This window comes from Vollenhovia emeryi, unplaced genomic scaffold, assembly GCF_000949405.1.
Source record: "Vollenhovia emeryi isolate VEMERY1.0 unplaced genomic scaffold, V.emery_V1.0 DF939174.1, whole genome shotgun sequence".
Lineage (NCBI taxonomy): Eukaryota > Metazoa > Arthropoda > Insecta > Hymenoptera > Formicidae > Vollenhovia > Vollenhovia emeryi.
This window is the reverse complement of record NW_011967192.1, coordinates 260,917-279,279: the sequence shown is the minus strand read 5'-3', so window position 1 is coordinate 279,279 and position 18,363 is coordinate 260,917. Positions and strand designations below refer to the sequence as shown.

At 40.6% G+C, this 18,363-nt stretch overlaps 3 protein-coding genes across 3 annotated transcripts in view; 2 read left to right on the top strand and 1 right to left on the bottom strand.

Moving 5' to 3' along the window:
- The window catches only part of LOC105563552 (putative ATP synthase subunit f, mitochondrial), a 1,669-nt gene extending 1,065 nt beyond the window's left edge, over positions 1–604 (top strand). Inside the window, exons 3-4 of the mRNA XM_012015216.1 lie at positions 177–293; positions 373–604. Of these exons, the coding sequence (XP_011870606.1) occupies positions 177–293; positions 373–401 (146 nt within the window). The 3' untranslated portion in view covers positions 402–604. The remainder of the gene's footprint in view (positions 1–176; positions 294–372) is intronic.
- Positions 605–2,805: 2,201 nt separating this feature from the next.
- LOC105563550 (TATA-binding protein-associated factor 172) lies at positions 2,806–11,716 on the top strand. Its single transcript, XM_012015214.1, has 15 exons — positions 2,806–2,998; positions 3,497–3,547; positions 3,779–4,026; positions 4,125–4,477; positions 4,656–5,010; positions 5,334–5,962; positions 6,039–6,811; positions 6,899–7,460; positions 7,582–7,876; positions 8,084–8,379; positions 8,452–8,765; positions 9,103–9,853; positions 9,933–10,196; positions 10,317–10,955; positions 11,042–11,716. The coding sequence occupies exons 2-15, from the start codon at positions 3,537–3,539 to the stop codon at positions 11,243–11,245; spliced, it is 5,694 nt and encodes a 1,897-aa protein (XP_011870604.1). The 5' UTR covers positions 2,806–2,998; positions 3,497–3,536; the 3' UTR covers positions 11,246–11,716.
- LOC105563551 (alkyldihydroxyacetonephosphate synthase) overlaps positions 11,617–18,363 on the bottom strand; it is a 10,868-nt gene continuing 4,121 nt past the window's right edge. The window contains exons 3-6 of the mRNA XM_012015215.1: positions 16,796–17,076; positions 14,583–14,871; positions 12,965–13,274; positions 11,617–12,754 (exon numbers count right to left, since the gene is read on the bottom strand). Coding sequence (XP_011870605.1) covers positions 11,981–12,754; positions 12,965–13,274; positions 14,583–14,871; positions 16,796–17,076 — 1,654 coding nt within the window. The 3' untranslated portion in view covers positions 11,617–11,980. The remainder of the gene's footprint in view (positions 12,755–12,964; positions 13,275–14,582; positions 14,872–16,795; positions 17,077–18,363) is intronic.

Genomic DNA, 18,363 nt, shown 5'->3' with positions numbered 1-18,363 from the left:
TTTCGAGAAATCTGTAGCCAATCAACGTACAGCTATTCCATAAAAGCTGCAAATTAATTGGCTACACGTTTCTTGAAACTAGAACTTGGACCAAGTTCTAGCATCGTGGACATTGGCCTTAAGCTAATACGTTGCTTTGTGCTCTGACCCTTGACATCACTACGTTTGTTTTGCAGCGTTTTGGCGTTGGCAGCATAAGTACGTGCAGCCTAAACGAACCGGCATAGCTCCGTTCTTCCAAGCGATAGTGGGTTCTATGATTGTGTTTTATGTGATGAACTACAAGAAGATACGTGAGTATAGAAGAATGGATAATTAATTAATTTCGTACAAGTTCATGTTTAATGTTCTCTCTTTTTTTCCGTATTTTAGGTCATCACAAGAATTACAAATATCATTAATTGTATTCTATCAGTGATAGAGTGTCTATATCTAGATGATCAGAATAAAAGTAACTGGTGCATCGGCTTCATGAAACATGTTCAGCTGTTTAGGATGCATTTGAATAAATATTCTTAGTGTGCACAAAAATACACAATTTATTATATTGGCTATATTAATTCCCATCTAATATCAAACGTTGATTAAAATTATTTGAAATTAGCGAGGAAATTTATTTGAAATAATCCCTTGTCTTAAAACTTACAGGAGAGAGATATACAGAGAGGTATAAGTTATAAAAATCTATGCACATAATAGAACTGTTAAAAAACGAGTGGGTTTTCTAAAGAAATAACTTTAAGAACATATATCTTTCACGTTCCATCATGTGAAAGTCGTACATTAACTTGACTTCAATTAAAAATACAAATTACACAAATAATTTTATATACTTAGAAGGGGATTTGTACAAAATAATCAGTAATGTGGCATACATATATAAGCAGTCAAAAAACAATACAAGTGATTATCTACATGGATTTCAGATAACACAGAATCCAAAAAGAATTCTTTTTTAATTCCCGAATTATGTCACTAATTTCTTTTTCGTTCCATTTCTGGTGAAAAAAAAATTCGCTCTTGTATCACCAATTCTGAGCTCTTTCCAGACGCAAAGTGAATTCTTTTAATACTCTGTAAGTACCGGAAAAAAAGTCTTTGAGTTTATTTTGAACAGGTTACGATAATTTAAAAAAATTTTTTTAAGTGAATATTTTCATCTGCGCTATCTGAGAAATACAAGTATTTGAAATAATACAATAATTGAAATAAAAAAATATTGACATATAATTTCGCACGGTCGTTTATTTGTACTCGTGTATATATATATATATATATATACATATTATATATATATAATTTACTAAAGCAAACAAGTCTACGCATTTTGAGGCAGCGTGTCATAAACAGTCTTAAGATATATGCATATCAATATAATGACAAATGCGTCATAGATACGCAACAGATATGTTCAAGGTATACAGGCTGACTAATAAAAAAAAAGAGTGGAGATAAAACAGTAGTTATAATTGGTGTATATTGCGTCAAAGTTGTAACTGTCTCTTGAGGTCAACCCGAAGTCAGTGACGGCGCTAGAAGTCTTTCTTTCATACTTTTAGCAAAATAGTTCCGGCGAGTGTAATATATATTATATATACGTGTGTTTTCTCAACACACAATCTTTTTTCCTCTGATAAATTTCTGTACATGTGCTGATATATTTTATCTCGCGTGATGTAAACGCATAAATACAAAAAATATTTACAAGTACGTAATTGAAATAATGAACAAGAATTGCTATCAATGTTATAAAGTTAATAGAATCATTATCAAGGAATGTTGTACGTAAAAATTTCCCACTTTATATTTTCCCTCCTCTCCCCGTTTCTTTTAAATCCTAACATTTTATACGCGTGCATTTTTTTTCTATTTATTGCTTTGACATATCGAGCGACCTAGAAATAGCGATCTAAGCGAAACTAACTCATTATTCATAACCCATTATGTTTCCCAGTCGGCAAAACGTTAGTAGATTGGCAGGAGATTTATCGGAAGCCCACACCAAAAGCATAGCCATCTGTGTCCACATTTGGCTTTTGTTTTCGCAACAGAGTCTGTAAAACATACGCTGTCAACAAATTGTTGGCAGAAATCGAACAGGTCCAGTTGTGTGAGCAGATTTTATTGTATTTCTGCTGGCACGCTGGCAGCATGTCGAACATATCAGTTCTGCCTTGAAAATTTCTGATGGGCATTTGACGAAATCTGTTCTGGCAGATTTGGCTATCTGGGTTTGTAGAGACAGTAATTGCTAATTCTGGAATATTAATCACGTGCTAAAAGAATCAGTGATTATTAAATAACAGGCGAGATCATTTCATTGTTCGATCGATAAAACAACTTCGGTCTGCGAAACGTGCAATTGTATTGTGAAATTATGTGGTCCTTTAGATTAAAAATCTGTTAATACCAATGCAATATATATAAAGAAAAGATTGTTGGAGCATTTTCAACGGGTGCGGCTCACATTGCCTAAACGTTCTCTAACGTTACTTTGGTTAATTTAAGTTGTTTTGTATAGGAGCCTTATTTCCATTTTCTATTTATCATAAAAATTTGGCAAGAGAGACGATAATGGGCGCCTGGAACGAGAGCAGGCGTGATCGGTCCGCCGTTAACTCGACAGACGCAGACGGCAGAGGCAGCGCGAGGCGCAAATACTCGTCGCGGCGTCGCGTGCCCTCGCGTGCCCTCGCCAGCCCTCGCACGATTATTGAACGGGGAGGACGGCGATTGGCCGGGCAGCGGGTGACATGCGCGCCGCCGGCCAATCAGAGCGAAACCAGGGGACAAAACTCAGGTTCCTCAGCAATATGGCTGTCAGTATAAATTTGATGCTTGTAACATGAGTTTCTCTCCGAGAAATTTGTCAAGCGTAAGCGTGGTTTCGCGTTACGCGCGGCGTGATGTGACTTTGGCGTGTCCGGCAATGCGGGAATGGCAACGCGAGTCAGTTGAAGTCGGAGCCAGGCAGCGAGGACGGTTTTTGAGAAAGCAGGTACGCACGAGCCACCGCCGTCGCTCGTCGCTCGTCCCACGGCGACCGACCGCCTCGTTATGTCCATATTGCGCTCAGGCCGACGCGCCGTGATTTTCCCCGCGCGGCCCGCTGGCGTCGCGCGATCCCCCGGGCCCCGGGCCCCAGGCCCCGGGGTATCGCTGCCGTGCCGTCGCCGTCGCCGTCGTCGCCGACTTCCAGCAGCGACGCGTCCCTCACTTGGTCATCGCCACCCCGTCCACCGCACTCCGGATCGCCTACTCGCGGCCCACCGATAATAGTTTATCTGTTTACCGCGATTTCACTCTTCGGAGTTAACCATCTCCAGGATGCCAGGAGCGAGCTTGCCCGGTGTCGATCCCTCAAATCTAGCCATACCACTGTCGTCGTTGGTTTATATTTCAATTTTAAGCAGTGGGAGTGGAGCGCGTCAAGAATATTGCTACAAGTTTTTCCATGTCGACAAGCCATAATTGTTTCTTACCGTTTTGATTTAAGGTATTCACGAATCGTCTGTTCAGCAATATAATTTATCACCATGACGTCAAGGTAAGCGTATAACAAAATTATATATTCCTTGTAATTGTTCTCTCATATATATGCTAAGTACATTGAAACGCTTTCAACAAAAATCAATATTAATAAACGCCGTTATATCAGTTGTGTATTTAGAATGTATTAGAAAAGATACATTCTAAACAAATAAATGCTTTTAGAAGTTGTTTATTTTTTACCCGCATCTTATATACATGTATGTACTTATCGCATTTTAACCTTCAGATTGGACAGGCTGTTTATATTGTTGGAGACCGGAACAAACGCGGTTACCAAAAGGGCAGCTGCGCAACAGCTGGGAGAGGCGCAGAGGTTACATCCTCATGATCTACATCATTTATTAGCGAGAGTCTCTACCTTGTTAAAATCTCCACAATGGGACACTCGAATATCGGCGGCCCACGCTGTGCAAGCTATACTTGCCCAAGTTCCACCTTGGGACCCGCAGCCAGTTGAGAAGGAGATCTCTATAGGTAACATTGATGTCTCGTCAAATAATTTGCGCACCTTTAATAACTGAGAGACCTCGGGAGGTCCAATTATACGATACACGGCTGTTTTGAATCAACAGATGAGTCGGAGGTGATGAAGCGCAAGACTTCCATCACCAGATTGAATTTAGAATCTTTTGATATGAGCAGAGTTCTAGCTCGTAGTTCACATCTTACTGGATCTGAGGGCAGCGAATACGACCTAAATATATCAGAGGGGGAGCAACTGTCGCTTCCCAGCCAGCAAGAGAAATTAGTTGCGAAACTAGGCTTTTATCCACGTCTGATGGGCGTCGATGATTTATTTACCGTCGAAGACTTTACTCCAGTACAGGCGCCATGCGCAACACAAACTCCTACTGTACCTGTCGACGAAACCTTGAAACAATCGGGAGGATTGAGCAGAAGAGAGATGAATAGAGCGAAACGCAAAGTATTACAACAGTTTCAAGCTATTCTATTTATACTCAATGTCTATTAAATTATTGCTTTATTTGAATTATGCAAGTAAGCGTTAAGTACAAATAAGGAATATTTAGAATTGCCTGACGTGTCTCGTGTATTTTATTTGCAAATTTTGCAGCCAACATAAATTATTTATATATTAATAGGCACGACAGTCCGTGACGAAACAACGATCGCGTGAACCGGATGACCACCGTGCGAATGATGACTATCCAAATTCAATGAATGTTCAGTCTCCGGTAAACAACATTGGTGAACCACCGTTAAAAAAAGTAATATTAGAGGACACGATCTCATCAGACGCTGGATCAAAGTGCGGCATATCTAACGAGCAAGTGAGCGGAGTGCCAGATGGTACTGGATGCTGGCCAGATTCTGTCGTAGATTGGCCTTTAGAATCCTTTGCGGAGAGTCTTTGCCAGGATTTATTCAGTCAAAAGTGGGAAGTGCGTCACGGGGCAGCGACAGCTTTACGGGAACTCATAAGACTTCATGGGAAGGGTGTGTAAATCTATAACGACACATGTTTCTCTGCCAAAAGTCCAGGAAAGTCCCTTATTATGAGACAGGCTCCTAATATAAGAGCGGGCTTTCTGCTAAATTAATGGGCATCGTTTGTAGGTTCCACCATGAACTTATTGTCCTTTAAGTGAAATTTGTTTAGTGCAAAATTCATCGTTAGATCATATAATCGTTTCGAAAAAGGATTTATGATTGAATTTGGATGTTGAAAACCGCTATCCCACATTAGAAGCTTACCTCGCGATAGGGCACTTTCCTCCAATATTAAATGTTAAAGCGCTAAAATGAGCTTAAATACACAGGGGCGGGAAAGTCCACGGATCAAACTGTGGAGGAGATGCAAGAGAGCCATTACGAGTGGGTGATCGACGCTGCCTTACGATTGTTATGTGTACTAGGGCTTGATCGATTCGGAGACTTCGTCTCTGATCAAGTTGTCGCGCCAGTACGAGAAACATGTGCTCAAGCGTTGGGATCGCTTTTTCTATTAGTGCCCGGTGGTCCAAATGCCAAAGATACAAATGACGTCGAAATTTTTCCTGGAATACTTTCTGTAGTTCTCAAACTATTGGAACACAACGAATGGGAAGCGAGACATGGTGCATTTCTCGCTTTAAAATATTTATTAGCCGTGCGAGACGATTTATTGGACGAGGTGTTGCCGAAAGTGTTTCCCGCTATTATGCAAGGACTGTCGGACCCTGTCGACGACGTAGGTGCAGCCGCGGCGAGTGCGCTTATACCAGTGGCACATGCTCTTCCGCGATTATTAAAATCAACAGAGCTGGAAGCTATCGTGATACGTCTTTGGCAATTGTTAAAAGAACAAGATGACTTGGCCGCGGCTTGTAACACCTTTATGGGCCTCTTGGCTGCGATACTCTCACTACCGGCGGCACATGCTTGCTTAACGCCCCAACCGTTATCGCAGGTAATGCGGCAACGTCTTTATTATTTCGGGACATGTTTGAACGTTTTCGATTAACAGTTGAATAACGTTTCCTCAGGTATTACCACGTCTATGGCCATTCCTCACCCATTCAAGTTCAAGTGTACGTAAGGCCACGCTCCAAACGTTGCAAACCTTAACTGGAAACGATAGCAATTGCAGCGAGGACAGGAAGGAACGATGGGGCGAGGGTGGCGGATTAGTTTTACAGGAAGCATTGAGGCATGTGTTTCAGTGCGTGCTAATTGAACATATTAGCATGATACAAGACGTGGCCGAACGTGTCTGGGAGAATCTAGTCGTGCAGAGTGATCTCGAATTATTGTTACACGCAGCGTGCCCTCACGTCAGTACGTGGCTTTGTCTCGCCATGCAACCGGAACATGTACCATTCAATCCAAATTTACTGATGACAGTTGCCAGTACTGTTAAGAGCGCGAAAAATAATCAAACGATCGCCTATTGCGACGGGACACTACAATCGGACACTAATGGCGGAAACAGTAATATTACCGCAAGTGCGAAATCCGAACTGAAAATGTATATTGGTGGAATTGAAACGGTGGCGTTGAATGTACGTAAGGCAAACGTGGTGCAGGCCCGTTGTAGAGCGTCTCGTATGTTGGGTTTGCTGTCGCACTACGTAGTGCAACCTGCACCGGGTGTCATTTATCCACCAGACGTGCCTAGTCCAGCGCTTTGTTATGCTAAGGTGCTATTGGCACATCTCAATTCGCGATCGGCGCTGCAACGTACAATTGTGGGGCTTACGATGTCTCATTGGGCGACTGTGGATCCACTAAAGATACCCACGATACCGGACATACTCAGGTACGAGGTACAACGTTTATGAAAAACAAATATTTCACTAAATTATCTTAATTGACGAAATAAAATGGTTCTTTTTGTTCTTTAAAGTGACAGATTATTGGCTTGTTTAAACGAATGTATGTACTATGATGAGATTGTGGCTTCCTTCACTCGATTGCTGCATGAAAGCCGTGATTATATCGCAACTTTAAAACATTACAAGCTGATGGTACCAGTTGAAGTGGATTCATCCGGCGTGATGACTCTCGATCAGATTGCTGCACTTGTCGGAAAAACAATTCCCACCCTTTGTACTGTGGGAACAAACGCAGGTGGAGGTGGAAATATTAGCGGCGGTTCGATGGCTATTAAGTTGAAACCTAAATTAATGGAAAGCTTGGAAGAGAGGAGACGAGCGTTGGATGTCGGAGCAGCTACGACAGCAGCGCAGCAACAATCGTTGCATGTCATGTCAATGGCTGCGCTTGCCGGTGCCGCTACAATGTTACATATCCTTCCTCAATCTCCGCAGCCACTTAATCCATTAGTAAAACCGCTAATGGAGGCTATAAAACGCGAGGAAAACGAGGAACTACAAAAACTAGCTGCAAAACATTTGTCTCATCTAGTCGAGCTTTGTGTCGACAGAAAACCGTCTCCGAACGCAAAGGTTTGTATATAAAATACGCAAGATTACAAAGAATAAAGCTGAATGGCACAGAGTGTCTCAAAACTATCGAACATCCTTTCCACATGGCGCAACATGTTAGCAAACAATTACCTGATTACAGATTTCAACCAACCTATGTACATTCCTATGTTCTGATATTGAGTTCACGCCACGGGTGTGTTGCGCCGGCGACAATGAACTTTGTGATGGAATACTCACTTTGAATAACAGGCATAAACATGCCGAGAGAATAGCGTACAACCGAGGTGCGGGAAGTGGCCTCGGCAGTGGTAGAGGTCCTGGTAGGCCACCGACGACTGAGATTCCCATTGAAGAGTTGCTCGCTTGCGAGGAACCAGAAGCCAAAGCCGCTAGAACGCGCCGTCGCGGAGCTACATTGGCGTTAACAGCCATAGGTACGTTCTTAAAGAGTCAACATTTAAAGAGATAGTTCCGATGTTCGTTAGTTAATTAAATCTACGGTCTTTTCTGATCCGTTGAAGAAAAAGGCAAGAAGAGAGAATCGATTAGATTCCAATGAATTGTATATAATTAACTCTGACGAAAACAATCCAATAATATATATGTAAGCTGTATTTTAAAACATTTTCATATTCCTAAAGCTACTCTCTTCGATGCTCAACTACCTGATCGCTTACCTCAACTGTGGGATTTGATTTTACCGAACTTGCTGAAAGACACGACCATAAAAGATATCGTACAAGTGGAGGAAGGAAATCAATTAATTTTTGGCTTACAAGTATTGGAGATTATGGCGCCGAGTTTAGCCAAGTCTCTGTTACCGCCTGCATTAGAATGTCTGCCACGTTTGTGCAATTTACTAGCACATCCGTACAAAGCCGTTAGGCATATGGCCTCACGATGTATAGCGACATTAGCTAATCTAAATACAGAGAAGGTAATATTTAAGCTTTATCAGACGCATATCAATAACAATAGAGACAAAATGACTGAGAACAGTTGCTTTCAGACAATGGTGCACATAATACGCAGCGTTATACCACTCTTAGACACGACTGGCAACGAGAGGAGATGTTCCTCGGGCATAGTGGCACCGAACGAAGTCGATTCCGTACGCCAGGGAGCCGCGGAAGCTCTAACTTGTATCGTCGAGAGCTTAGGTGTACACGTGGTACCATATGCAGTACTCTTTATGGTACCCTTGCTGGGACGTATGAGCGATCAAAATCAATCTGTACGACTAGTTTGTAGCGCGACATTCGCTACGCTTGTACAACTGTTACCGCTAGATCCTGGCGCAATTACGGATCCACCAGATTTAGTGTATGTTATTCATGCAAGTTTATACTTACAATGCTCGATAATAGGTGCATTTGGTGCATACAATGATATTCCTTGAAAATGGTGTCACTTTCCGTAAATAACGAGTGATTACGAATAGTATTACAGAGAAATATCAGTTCATTATAATGAAATTGATTGTGTCATCGTTTTCCGAAATACTGAATTCACTAATTAAGCAAGCTATACAGTTGAATATTGATTAATACTTTAAGACATTCTCCAACAAGATATATCGCTTTATTCACCAATTGTGTATATTATCGAAAACTCGCATGACACTCGAGTTTAGTGTTACTTATGTAATATCGTATCACAGGCAGGAAAAGGCACAAGAGAGAAAGTTCTTGGATCAGCTTCTGAATCCTCGTAATATTCCTGATACGGAGCTGCCGATTCCCGTAGCCGCGGAATTACGTTCGTATCAACGACAGGGCTTGAATTGGCTCAATTTTCTTAATCGTTATCATCTCCATGGAGTTCTGTGTGACGACATGGGGCTTGGGAAAACGTTGCAGACGCTGTGCATTCTAGCGTTAGATCACCATCGCAATCCACAGACACCGGCCAGCCTCGTAGTGTGTCCACCGACTCTTACTGGTCATTGGGTGTACGAAGCCGAAAAATTCTTCAAAGCAAAGGACTTGTCGGTCATTCAGTATGCCGGTACGCCGCAGGACCGCGAGAAATTGCGTCCCCGGGTGCCACATCACAGGCTCGTAGTTGCGAGTTACGATATCGTACGAAAAGACATCGAATTCTTCGAGACCCATCAGTGGAATTACTGTGTGCTCGACGAAGGCCACATAATAAAGAACGGCAAAACAAAAAGCGCCAAAGCCACGAAACGATTGCACGCGAGTCACAGGCTGATATTGTCCGGCACACCTGTACAGAACGACGTACTCGAATTGTGGTCTCTATTTGACTTTCTAATGCCGGGCTTCCTCGGTAGCGAGAAACAATTCGCCGCTAAATATTCCCGTCCGATCCTGGCGTGCAGGGAGCCGAAAGCGGGACCGAAGGAACAAGAGGCTGGTGCTTTAGCTATGGAGGCTCTGCACAGACAAGTAATTTTCGCGTGTCACATTTTCTCTGCAAAAATACCCTAATTTAGAGTACACCGTCATGATCAGAAATTGATTACAGGTACTGCCGTTTTTATTAAGACGAAACAAGGAGGACGTGTTACAAGATTTACCACCCAAGATCACGCAAGATTATTACTGCGATTTGTCGCCCTTACAACGCATACTTTACGAGGATTTCCGCACTCGACATTCTGCCCTGAACAGCTCCTCGTCTTCGAATGATTCTCAAAGTAGTCACGTTTTCGAAGCACTACGCTATCTGCGTAATGTGTGCAATCATCCAAAATTGGTGCTAAGTCAAGGACATCCATTGTATCGAACAGTATGTACTCGAAAACAGAAGTGTTTAGAGGAAAAATATTTAAAGAAAGAAAGAAATGTAATCTTGTTTTACTTCTCAATTTTTCAAACGCCTGCTGTAACAACTTTCCTACATTTCCAGGTATGCGATATGTTGAAACAACAACAAAGCACTCTGGCAGAGATCGAACACGGCGCCAAGTTACTTGCGCTGAAACAACTGCTATTAGATTGTGGCATCGGGCAACAGCAGCAGCAAACTCGCAGTTCCTCTATCGCCGTAAATATTGTCGCGGAAAGCACCCATTCCCAAGAACAGCAATTAGTCAGTCAGCATCGCGCTCTAATTTTCTGTCAATTGAAAGCGATGCTGGATATTGTGGAGGAGGATTTACTTCGCACGCATCTGCCGACAGTAACGTATCTCCGTCTGGATGGCAGTGTACCGGCGGCGCAGAGACATTCTGTCGTGGCGCGTTTCAACGCGGATCCATCGATAGACGTTCTTCTGTTGACCACTCAGGTCGGTGGTCTTGGATTAAACCTAACGGGGGCGGACACCGTCATATTCGTGGAGCACGACTGGAACCCCATGAAAGATCTCCAAGCGATGGACCGCGCGCATCGTATAGGCCAGAAGAAAGTAGTCAACGTGTACCGCTTGATTACCAGGTCGACAGTGGAGGAGAAGATCATGGGACTACAAAAATTCAAGCTTCACACAGCGAACACGATAATATCGACGGAGAACGCTTCTCTGGAAACTATGGCTACCGATCAAGTAATTAGACAATTAATATGTTTGCTGTCCGACACGAATTTCACTACCGAAACTCACGTGATGTATAATTAATGTAATTTCCTTAGTTGTTGGATCTATTTTCGTTGGATAACGGAAAGGAGAAGAGAACGGATCACCAAGAGGACGCTGTTTCGTCGAAACTTCCTGGCCTACCGGGAATTAGCCGTTCCGTGCTAGATATCCTACCCGAACTCTGGGAACAGCAGCAATACGACGACGAATACGATCTCAACTCATTTTTGTCCACTCTGAAGGCTGATAGCCAGTAAGCTTACCAGTACCTCGATAAATCATTCAATGTAGATTTTAGAGCTCGGCAGGTTCGCGTAGCTCAAAGTTGACACATGATATCAAATAACGAAGAAATTGTAGAAATCAGATCCGGTTGTTAACTCTTGGTTGCGTATAGTTGAATACTTGTAGCATATTCCCAATGGCCAAAAGCGATCGCTTACGTAATTAACGTAATAATAAAAACTACGCCTGATTAAGAGTTAACATATCTAGCCCTGTTACAGTGAAAAGCAAGTTGTTAAGTCTTACAACAATAAGAAAAATGACATTATCATCGTACCTAAACTCAGATAACCCATATGATAGTAAGTAGAGATAAGGTGTCTGTGCGTAAGGTAAACGTGTGTTTTGTTAGCTATAATAATTTATAAAAATGCCGATACAATTACAATTCCGCATTTGTACCAAACGACGCCACGGTGCATAATTATTTATAATGTATACTATACTAGTCTCTTTTTTTTTCTCCATGTCATTATTACACAAGGTCAGCAAACAATGCCAATTGCTTCGTATTTGCTATCTACGTGCATTCTCCTTAAAAAACACTCGCACGAAACTGGTCTTGATGGCAAGTTGATGAGATGTTGTAACCTTTGGTTGAAGGATACGAGATCACGTCAATTTGCTGCAGTTAAACTTTTCAATGATTCAAGATATCGGCACTAACGGAGTAGCTCTACAGATTCCCCCAGCGTTTATTTGTAAATTCACAATTTTGATTTATTCCCTGAAACCATGTTGCCCGCTGCGAATATATTATGCGGATCCAAGTGCGCCTTGGTCGCTCGGTAAAGGGAAACGCCCGCTTCCCCAACGGCTTCGGGATAAAACGAAGCTCGTATTTTACCTACTCCGTGATGATGGGAGAGCGAGCCTCCATTGGCGAGTATTTCCTCTCGCGCCGCATGCTCGATGGCCTCGTACGTTTCCACGGGATTCTCCATGTTCACGTAGCTAATCGCCAAGTAAAAATACACGCAACAACCGGCGTCGTAGGTCTGCGTGACGCGACAGGAAATAAAATATTTACGAACGCCGTGCGCCTTACAGTCCCTGGCCACGCGAGACTTAACATTTCTGCACAGTGATAATGCGCGGTTCCAAGAAACGGAAGTCTCAAACGACTCCGCTAACACGTTAAACTCGAGTCCAAAGTCGCGGATGTACGCTATCACGAATGTCAACATGTAACCCCGTTCACCGTTCGCCTCGCCTGCCGGTATGCCACCGTATTTATCGGCTATCTTGTAAATTTTTTGTTCCTGAGCCGCGACATCCGCCGCCGCGTCACCCTCTATCAGTAGCGTGGCCACGCACATCTGATCCCATCGGAAACCCTTTATTCTAGTGATGTACATATGTTTTAGTCCTTGCAGGATCAAACCGCCCCAACCAGACTCCGGGCGTAAAGTCTGGCCCATTTGGAACTGCTCGTTGTCCATTAAGCGTATGCTGGCGGGTTGACATCGTTCCTTCGCAATCTGTTACATTCAATGAAATGGAGTCTATTAAATTGCATTCTTTCGTCTATCGTGTCGCGAGATCGTACTCCTTTGGCTATGAAAACGGCTTATACGACGGCTGCCGTCGGTTTCCCTTGGTCATAATATTTATATTGGGCAAGTGTTAACAAAGAAGCACGGTCTTCGCCGGTCGGCTTAAATGCAAAAGTCAACATGAGGAATACGCACCTCTCGCAATGCGTGAACGCCGCTCATAAAATGCGGAAATACAATACTGCCGTATTTCGTCACTCGCGGTAACGGTCTTATCTTTAATATGATCTCCGTGACAACACCCAGCGTTCCCTCGCTGCCGAGTATCATATGATCGAAATCCGGGCCGCATGACGCGCGGGGTACCAGACTGCCTCTTTCCAAACTGATAACAGGATCCTCTGTTCTCCCGGTGACCATTCGCATCCGCACGACCAAATCCTCAATGTTGCCGTACGTATTCTTTTTCATGCCGCTTGCCCTAGTCGCCACCCATCCACCTAAACTATTCGAGACAAGCTATTTTCAGCTTTTCGTGCGTTCGACATTTTCTTTCTCACGCGCAAAGGCAAACTTTTAAATACCGATTACTATTCAGGGCTGAGTTCCAGATATGGTTGGCATAAATTTCTTTCAACTATCTCGGAGACAAGTTACATGTACTTTTACGGGTTTAACTTTTCAAGACTACTCATTTATTTTGCGTTGTGACTCCAAGTTATAGGCGTGTCTTCTATCTTATACTTGAAACGCAGTTATAATATTTATCTTTTTTATAGTTTATATGTGGTACTCTGCCAAAAGATACAGTTTTACAATGTACTTTATGTACCTTGAAAACACACATTCTTTCATACGTTAACTTGGCCCTGAATTATCATAAAAGCAAATAAATATACAATATTACAAAATGACATAATATTATTGGCCATGCTCTACGGCTTCTCTGGTGCGATAACAAATATTATGAATATTAAAAGTAGTAAAAAAATTAACACTTTATTGTATGTTGGCGACGATATGTTTTATGGCAGTTTGTACTACGGAAAAAAATAAGTCTTGTTTGCTTTTCATGCATTTAGAATAGCTCGCACTCTGAGCTGAAAAATCAATATTGAGTTTTGTAAGAAACGAAATCGGAAAGTATGTTTCGTCATCGCAAATATTATCACATATATACGTATATACATGTATGTGCACGCATGTATATATACATATATATTAGTTATCGCATATGTATCGTATTTGTATTATATACATATAATTATATACATATAAATATCATTTTAATACATATAATTATATTTATAATATAATAACATTATAATATGGGTACGTATGCCATAACTGTTAAAAATTTACTAATATCATTGTGCAGCACATGCAGCGAGACACTACTAATTGATTATTATTCGGCGCATGTAGTCTAAACAGCTTTCCTTAATTATTGTGATTTTATGTTTAATTCTGTGTTTTGTACCGCCTTTTTTTTCAGTGTCTATTACACTCACCTTTATCATACTATGTGTGTATCTTGATAAATAAAATTACTTTTGTACGAAATTCATTTTAGGAATTCAAATTTCAACCGAATTTATATCGAGCAGAGATTACCATATTCACCAGGGTTGAGAAAAATATAATGAGAAATAGCCTACATAATAGAGAGGAAAGTCTCCTATTATGAGATAGATTCTTAATACGAGATAACGGAGTTTCTGCTAAATTAACAGACATATCCTCTGTTGGTTCCATCATAAATTTATTGCCCTTGGGGTAAAATTGGTTTAGTGGAAAATTAGACCTGGCGTACCTGGAGAACTCGTAAGAATCCGGTTCGTGGCCGCACGTGAATCCTTCGGAGCGAAGCAACCGCTCCAGATCTTGACCGATGATGCCCGATTCGCAGCATATCAACAAATTGTCCCTATCTATCCACAATATTCGATTCATTTGTGAAGTGTCTAATGAAATTATCGTACGGCGTTCATCCAGGGGACAACATGTCGCGCGGCTGACGCTGGTTCCACCACCGAAAGGTATGCAGACGGCACCATAGCGTGCGCACATATTGACAATCTTGACGACATCCTCGTGGCACTCTGTAGGTATGAATATTAATAGAAGACACTTCGAAGCTGAGGTTTTCCCACGAAAAAGAAAAGAATAAAAATACACGTTTTCATTCATACGCAATAGAAAATATACATAAGCAAATGCAATTACAAGAAATGGGAAACGCAAAGTTATGTCGTTTTCTCAGAAACCGCCAGGGACGTTCATAAATCAAACGTGATCAGTAACGACATTTTTTTTCTCGCAATATGAAGGTTGTGCATGCTTTTCAAGTAAGATCCCTTACGAAAAAGTAACGAAATAATTACTGGAAAATTACTGTATATCAGTAATTGAGCTATCAGAAATTACTGATGTACAGTAATTTTCTAATAATTATTTCGGTACTTTTCCGTAAGGAATTCCCGGATTCATTCGGAGATGGAATAGAACCGTTTTGAAATAGAACCGTATGCTTTTTTCTTATGCAAAAATGGCCTGCTCGTTATACATAATAGCGTACGAGTGAAATTTTCATAAAAGAATGAATATCAGGATATGTCACATGTCGTTCTAATATATTCTGTTATGAGATATGAAATGTCTCCTCAACTGACTTAACTATCGCTCAAAAACGTGCTGTTGCTTTTCGTTAATGCAATAATTTGCCGCGCTCGCTATTCGCTTCTCTCGAATTATTCCACCAATATTGTTTATATTCCATTGCGGACAAAAATCGAGTTGATGCGATCAATTATCCGGTAATAATAAAATTAACTAACGGTTATTTTTTATGACCTTAACACTTGTTATTTGCAAAAGTAAAATTATCTTATCTCAACAAAAAAACGGACGATTCTGCGAAATGTGTGTTGTTTGTATCAATTTTATCTTTAACGAAGTTAATTTTTGTGATCCATCTCAATTATTTTTCATTAATTGTTATTAATTTAATAAGTGCCTGCTATTCAATAACTGTTATTTACCCTCTGAATTCTAGATACACTTGTCACCTATATACGAAAGTGAAAGGAAAACAGACTCGTTTATTAGTTCGGCTAAATATGTATGTGACCTCGTGCACCTGAGCAGAAATTTATATTTATCATTCTTGTTACAACTCGTATGTCAGGTACAATATTGATTTATTTCTGTGGAAAATTCGTCACATCCATATCGTACGCGACACTTTGACAATTTATCTTTAACGCGGTAATAATCGTTAAAATTTTGTTGCGACATTGAGAGGATCGTTTGAATTTCTTGAAATTTTGCGTATGTACAAAAAAACTCTTACAAATGTATTTTAAAAAATCATTTAATTCAAAGTAACTAAAATTGCATCAAATAGAATAAAATATTCGATGAAATCTGTACGAATGATACCACATACTAATGTGACACTAAAAACGAAATCGATAGAACTGATTAATGTTATTTCCTGCATTAATTGAAATTAATCGGAAAAATAAATTACATCTTACACGATGATTATAAAGATCCTTGGTATTAAAAGTAATTTCATAAGACAAGCATAAAGAATAGATTTATCGTTGTTTTTCAACAAAATAAAAATGTATTAATGTGCAAACACATATAATATTTCTAATTCAAGATGGCAAAAGATTGCCAGTAGTACTCTGCAATTGCATTGCGACGTAATTAAAGAGGCGGAGTAATAACAAACCACTGATTACAGCTTGCAGAAAAAAAGATCGACGTACGAAAGGAATCACTATTCGCCATTATCCTGTGACATGTAGCAGTGCGGTGCATTAATTCTCTTCGGATCGTATGGTCAAAAAGCATCTATGTTTAAATAATCAAATAGTTTTTGTCCATCCCTAATTATTAATTAGAACCGAATTAATGCACCGTACCGCATGTGTATACACAAGATGTTTAATTTCAACTCTTTGATCGTGATTTTTCGTTGCGATTATTACAATGATGAAAAAAAAATCAACTTACTGGGCCACAGGACAACATCCGGTATCCTTTCGAAGGAGCTGTACTTCAAAAGATAAATTTCCCGCAATGTGTGACCGTGTGCTCGAAACATACGATCGATGCCATCGGTTGAATATTCGATCGTCAATTCCTCGATCGCTTCCAACAATTCTGCTGAGAGAATTGCTTCTGGAAAGCGCTTTGGTAAATTTTGAGGCGTTTTCTTCATCTCCCATGTTATATCGAAAGTTGTTTCGCACCATTTTGTGAAATATGGGAGCTCCCGGCTTCCAATGGGATATCTAAAGAAATATCAAAATTTCTATTGTTTCCGTGAAAAATTAAACTGACTTTTACATATTCGAATCGAGTTGGACGTGTATTAATTAACCTTTGGCACTAGAACGATGCAACATTTATTTTGGACGTGTTAATTGCCAGCGCAAAGGTTGAAATACTGTTATCATTGAAACGCAGTAGAGGAAAGTCCCCTATTATGAGACAAGTTCCTAGTACGAGATAGCAAGGTTTTTGTGAAATTAATAAGCATCATCTCTTGGTTCCACCGTGAATTTATTGCTCTTGAAGTGAAAACTGTTTAGTGGAAATTTCATTGTTAGATCGTGTAATCGTTGCGAAAAAAGATTCGTGATTAAATTTGGACGTTGAAAATCTGCTATCTCACAGAAGCCTATCTCATAATAAATATTTTATTTTAAATTACAAAAACTTGGCGCTGCTCAACCGAATTTTAATAGGTAATTATAACTATCATGTCTCGTGATATTTTATTTATTAACAGTATGTCCGTTCGATGTGTTCTCTCTTCAGCTGTGTACTTAAATGCAATAATATGTAACATTATGCTAGCTATACGATCACGGTCAGGAAGGTTATCCAAAGTTTTACAATAAGTTTTCGGAATACTTGTATTATTGCGTACATATTCGTACAAATCATCATTCCTTTACTCTAATAATGCGTCATCGCACGTATCCGTGAGAAAAAGATATAATCTCTTGCATGATAAACTGTATTCTCGGAATTTATCATAAAATGTCGGAGTAGCTTTCTGACCACAACTGTACTCGAATAACTCAAACATGGAATTCATATTCCTATAGGAATTCCGAAAACTTATTGTAAAACTTTGGATAACCTTCCTGACCGTGATCGTATAGCTAGCATAATGTTACATATTATTGCATTTAAGTACACAGCTGAAGAGAGAACACATCGAACGGACATACTGTTAATAAATAAAATATCACGAGACATGATAGTTATAATTACCTATTAAAATTCGGTTGGGCAGCGCCAAGTTTTTGTAATTTAAAATAAAATATTTATTTGTATTAAATTGTCTAAACCGCGGGCAACGGGCGTCCGCGGGCGCCCAGCCGGCGGGCATGCCCCCACTCCAATCATCGCCCCACCACGTTTAAAACTATTTAGTTTAGTTGGTGCCATTTGATGATATCATTACTTTTGTAGAGAAGATAGTTTTGCAGTGAAGATATTTTTGTAGAGATGCAAATTGTCTAAACCGCGGACAACGGGCGTCCGCGGGCGTCCAGCCGGCGGGCATG